The 5,861-nt window shown below is 39.3% G+C and overlaps 1 protein-coding gene across 1 annotated transcript; it reads left to right on the top strand.

Moving 5' to 3' along the window:
• On the top strand, positions 1 to 5,444 carry DMP1 (dentin matrix acidic phosphoprotein 1). Its single transcript, XM_038399130.2, has 4 exons — positions 1 to 139; positions 252 to 299; positions 1,576 to 1,926; positions 3,319 to 5,444. The coding sequence occupies exons 1-4, from the start codon at positions 86 to 88 to the stop codon at positions 4,774 to 4,776; spliced, it is 1,911 nt and encodes a 636-aa protein (XP_038255058.1). The 5' UTR covers positions 1 to 85; the 3' UTR covers positions 4,777 to 5,444.
• Positions 5,445 to 5,861: the final 417 nt, after the last annotated feature.

Here is a 5,861-nt window from a genome sequence, read left to right on the forward strand (position 1 = left end):
TCATGATGAATTTCAATTAAGAGCATGTGAAAATACTCTTTTGTAACACCCCTACTTCATTGCAGCTACAGACACTGTAATCAATATGAAGACAGTGCTCCTGTTAATCTCTCTCTGGGCTTTATCCTGTGCTCATCCTGTAAGTACTTATTATAAAATCATTAAAACCCCTAGTCTCAGCATTTTAAGCATGCCCAAGACCTTCTGTACCACTTCTGTTCATTCATAAGTTGTCTTTTCAATGTATATAGGTGCCCAGCCATCAAAATGCCCATTCTGAGAGCTCTGAAGAACCGGGGGTAAGTTGATCATCAAGAGCTTTTCAGAAGACTCTATTTCAGCAAATAGTTTATGAAACAGTATTGTAAAGCGGAACTGGTCTCTGGTTAATAGCGCTCAAAACACTACTTGATTAAAATAGCTGCTACACCTCTAGGCTTTGAGTTGTATCCATTTTTCAAGGTCATTTTAATTCATAATTGTTTCAGCCATTTCTACATACACCCTCCCCCCCATCCCATATGTGGAGATGATAACTAGGTGATAAATTGCATTACATGCTTTCGGCCACCTCAGCTATGTGCTGCCCACTAATCCATCCCCACAGGACTTACTGTAACAATCCAAAGATCTGAATAGCTTCAGAGAGCTGCCATTTGAAATAGGAATGCTCCCAGAGCAATGTTTCCTCCTCCACCACCAAATATGGAATTTCTTCCTGATCTTCCCACAATGCGAGGCACGAGACAGACACGGTTCAGCCATGGACCAATAACTACTCTTTTAGATGTAATAATATCACAGCTTTCAAGTTTGGTATCTCCCAAACCCATAATGCTAGAAATGGGAACTTTCTTCTTTCCAGTGGTATAAAGTTCCATCTTCCCAGTGGGGGACAAATAATTTGTTCCTGACTCTGAAAGCTTATACTTTGTTGGTTCTAAAAAAATGGAACTGGTAGACTCCAAACCACTTGTGGTTTTGGTTTTCCTGAGCCCAAAAGCCTCGCATGGTTTCGCAAATCTCTACCAATGAAATTTAAAATGACGACACCAAATAATTTCTGGATATAATTTTGAATGATCCCTTTTAAAAAAACCCAATTAGTTCATTTGAAACACCAGCTGCATCCATGGCAACTACAATAAAAACACTCTTATTTTACTCAAACTGAAATTACTTGAGTATAAAAAGTCTCAGAGCACTTCAAAATGCATGAGCTGAACCGTCATACATATACCCATCTCTTTTACTCAATAAAAACTGCAAGATGAAGCATAACCAAATGTTTGGGGTGTCTTGCATAAGGCAAGCTGTGGTTCTCATTAGAAACAAATAAAAGCCATGCAGAGGAACTGGAAATTAAGACTTCTTTTTGTGAATACAGACTAACACAGCTGCTACTCTGAAACCTAGAAATTAAGAGTCTTCACACTGCTTGCCTGACCCAAAGCCAAACAGTAATAAGCAGTTTACTTTACACCAGTGGACACAATGTGGCCCTTACCATGGCATCAGTAAAACCGCAATAACACTTGCTTAATCAAAGTACCTTAATTTCGCCTTTTTGTGCAGGACACAGCAAGTGAAGAAAGTCTGAATGAGGAAGCAGATTGGGCTGGCGATGCTTACAGCAGTACTAAAAGCAGTGCAGAAACTGGAGGAGAGGACTCCAATGCTGATGAGCATGATGGCACTGATGAAGAAAACCACGACCCATCTGTGGTTTCTAGCAGGAGCTCTGAAAGTCATCCAGATGATGTCGATGCAAGGAGCACTCAAGACTATGAAGAGGATGACAGTTTCCGAATTCAGCAGGCTCATCGTAAAAATTGGGCTGATCATGAGGATTTTGGTGACCTTGATGATGTGGAAGAAGTAGATGAAAACAGTCACGGTGATCAATCAACTGAGAAAAACTCTTTGGTAAGTGTACATAGCTCTCCTGTATAAGGCTCAGTTTCCTAGCAGATAACATTCTTCTTCTGCCAGTTGTCTGAGCAGAAAAAGTGATTAGCAGTCTTAATTTAATCTGCCGTAAACATAGGGCTACAACATAACACATCTCAGATAATTTGCTGTAAATTAGCACTGTAATCAGATCAGGTTCTGTTTTCAAGAGACAGAGGATTGTGCTAACTAAGCTGAGTTTTGGAGAACAAATTTGGATTTGGTAAGTGCATGGGAAATAAAAAATAGAGTAAAAAAATAGAGTATCACTCCTCTGGCTTTGTAATGGGAGCAGTGTGTCAATTAAAGACAAACAAATTGGATGTTTGAAATTCACACATATGCAAAATTGTTATAGGACAAAATTTGACTACATGGAAAAACATAACCAAAAATATATAATTGTGTAAAATTATATCTGAAATGAAGCCCTATCCCCCATTTTTTTTCACCACTAGATTATAGTCCTTTAAATGAAAAATGTTGTTCAGATACCTAACAGACCTGTGGATATATGGAAAGCATTATTTTTTTATATCTTTATGGTCAAAAGCATAAAAACTCAATATTCATCCATGGGTCAGATTTTCAAAAGAGCTCAATACCAGCAGCTCCCATTTTTTATTGCACAAATGGGCCTGAAATCAATTACTATAAATTTGAAAACAACACTGGTCAAGATTTTCCAAAGAGCACAGCAGCATGGAGTCCATGTGGAAGTTCTGGCTTTTTTCAGAATGGTGCAATGGGCCAGATCACTGCTTTTAGTGTTGTGAACCATTACTGTAGAATATTATAGGAGTTATATTAAGGTATATACAGTTACATGTAGAAATGGAACAAACCAAATCCCTGTATCCAAACACCCAGAACTTCAAAAGATGGATCAGAATTTTGTGGCTTGAGCCATGCTATATCACATCATGCTCTATTTATAATGAGTGTGATGAAGCCATGCCATCCCAAACCAAGTAATGCCATAAACTAAAATTCACCCCTCTCCTGCCATAAATCCAGTGATGACACACACTTTAAATGAGTGGATTACTTATTTACAGTATCTAAATTGAATCCCTAGTAGCACAGCAATTTCTAGGGGGACTTATTTTTAAGACTCCTAAAATGTTAACTGAAGTAACATTATTATTTTATTTGGTGGTTTGAAATCTAATTTGTTAGATATACATTTTAAGGCATACTGGGCCAAATTCTGCTCTCAATTACACCCATATAGCATTACGAATTTTGATGCAGTAGCACGAGTATAAATGATGGTAGTATTTGGCCTACACAATTTAGTAAACAAATCACATTTGTAAAATACAGCAAGGAAGTGTCTACAATAATTTCTCTTTGCCACATCTCTAGGAGGATGTAAACGAGATTCTTGCTATTGACAGCAGTGACAATGGAGATCACCATGCCAGGGGCAGCAGAGAATCAGAAGACAACGGTGACATTGAAAATGATGGATTTCTTTATCAATCCAACGGCTTCGATTCTAGCAAGGGGGACGAGGAAAAAAATTATCTGACAGATGAGGAAGATGAGAGCGGAGATGATACCTTTGATGAAGATAATGAGGAAGAAATTAACGGGGCAGACCCTCGACACGCTGTTCGTCCCACTGGAACAGATGAGCATAATGCAGTTGCTGATGGAGATCTAGATGGTGACCATAGAGCTACCGCTAATGCGGGAAAAGACAGCAGCAGCAGCAGTAGCAGTAGCAGCAGCAGCAGCAGCAGCAGCAGCAGCAGCAGTGAGAGCAGAGGCTTTGGTAATGGGGAGGATGCCAGTCGTGGCAGGCATGTCCACAGCAAAGGAAATCGAGGTGACAGTGCCAGCAGTAGCCAAGAGGAGAGAGATGATTCTGATGATGAAGGAATGCAAGATGAGGACCCATCCATCTTTGAGAGCGAAGCTGGCAATTCCAACACGGTTCATGGTGCCATTCATTCCAAAGAGAGCAGCCAAGAAACCAGTAGGGAGCACCACTACAGCAAGCGGAAAAGCACCAATAAATCTCAGAAACATTCCCAGAGCCATGTGTTCCGAAATGGTGGTGATACTTCAGAAGAGGATGATAGCGCAGAGCACAATGACAGCAAATCCAAAGAGGACAGCAAGTCCACAGAAGACAGCAGTTGTTCTGAAGAACATGTTGCCAGCCACTCCAGAGAGGATGTCACCAGCCAGTCAAAGGAAAATGTCACCAGCCACTCCAGGGAGGATGTCTCCAGTCAATCAAGTGAAGAGAGTAGTGAATCCCAAGAAGAAAATGAGGAAAACTCCAAAGACTTGGATAGCAAATCAGATGAACACAGCGGTAGCAAATCTAAAGAAGGGCAGGAAGACAGAGACTCCCCTGAGGATGACAGCAATACATCAGAAAGTGACAGTGAATCCACAGAAGACACGAGGGACCCTAGCAAATCAGAGGAGAATAGTAAATCCACAGAGGACAACTTGGAATCAGAAGAAGATAAGGATGGACCATCTCACAGTAAATCAGTTGAGAGCAGAAGTGCTTCAGAAGAGAGCAGTAGCAGTGAAGAGGGCAATGCCAGTGATTCGAATGAAGAGGACATCAGTTCTGAAGAGCTGCAAGGCCAAGACAGCAAGTCTGCAGAAACCAGTGATATTGAATCTAATGAAGAGGAAGATAGTGAATCCAGAGAGCACACTGCAAGCCAATCAAGCAGCCAGGAAGATCATAGTGTATCAAGGAGCATGGACATTGAAAGCAGAAAGTTAATGCTTGATGTTTATCACAACAAACCCATTGGTGATTATGATGACAATGACTGCCAGGATGGGTATTAAAATATACATTAAAAATCCAACTATATTTGACTGGGGGGGGGGAGGGAAAATCTTAATTTATTTACCCTATAGACAGTATTAAGGTCAGCGGTTCCTTCTGAGAAATATTCTGTGAACAATAAGGGCATGATGATTTTGTAGGATTTCACTACTTCAGCTGATGTTTGCCCAATGTGAAATTAAATGAAAAATGATGCTTTAAATATGAAAAGGATAAATCTAAGTGAGAAGCTGATTTATGATCCTAGAACTGAATTAGTACAAAAAAAGGAAAAGCTAAATATTAGTTAGGAGAAGTGTTGGCAAATAAAACAAAATCTTGTATTTTTCAGGGAAGATAGACCCACCACTGTGCTAGCTTTATGTTCTCCTATAATTCATTGCATTATGTCCATGAACATTGTTAGGAGTGATGGTTGAGCATTAAAGAGAGAATGGATACTTAGATTTATTACACAAATATTTGCATCTACAACTTCTTTAAATTCATTTGTCTACAGTCCAAATGAACGTTAAATTGCCACTACTGCACATAACAGGGAGAGCAGCTAGTCACTGCATGTACAGTGTATGAAATATCACTTCAGTATGGGACGTATGTAATATTCTATAATAAATGTACAGAAAATGTGTTGTATCCTTTTGCATTGATGGCATCACTATTTCAACGTTAAAAATAATCCTATTTGACTTCCCTAATTAATATTAAAAACACCAGACTAAATAGTCACATGGTTTGAGTTTTTACTATTAGATTATATTAAAATGAAACATTATTTGGAGTCTAACTGCTGTGAGCAGAAACAAAGAGTTTTCTAAATTGATAACTTTAACATATGCAGCATGGCCGACTCAGATGGATGAACCATTTAAGGAAAAATAGCGACTGATTCTGATCTCACACTGTTTTTGTACCAGTGTAAGTCAGTGGAGTCATTTTTGACTTGCTCTCACACCAATGAGATCAGATACAAACCCTGTACTTGTGCTGATTTTGCAGCAGGAGGCCAGCATTTTGAAGCATCCCTCTTCAAAATGCCACTTTCAAAAAGAGATCCTAGGTGGAATATTATTGCAATATCAGC

This window comes from Dermochelys coriacea, chromosome 4 (genome assembly GCF_009764565.3).
Source record: "Dermochelys coriacea isolate rDerCor1 chromosome 4, rDerCor1.pri.v4, whole genome shotgun sequence".
NCBI lineage: Eukaryota > Metazoa > Chordata > Testudines > Dermochelyidae > Dermochelys > Dermochelys coriacea.

Coding starts and splice junctions, on each gene's coding strand:
- DMP1 (XM_038399130.2), top strand. CDS start 86: ATGAAGACAGTGCTCCTGTTAATCTCTCTCTGGGCTTTATCCTGTGCT. Junction 140..251: donor CTTTATCCTGTGCTCATCCT/GTAAGTACTTAT, acceptor CAATGTATATAG/GTGCCCAGCCATCAAAATGC. Junction 1,927..3,318: donor CAACTGAGAAAAACTCTTTG/GTAAGTGTACAT, acceptor CCACATCTCTAG/GAGGATGTAAACGAGATTCT.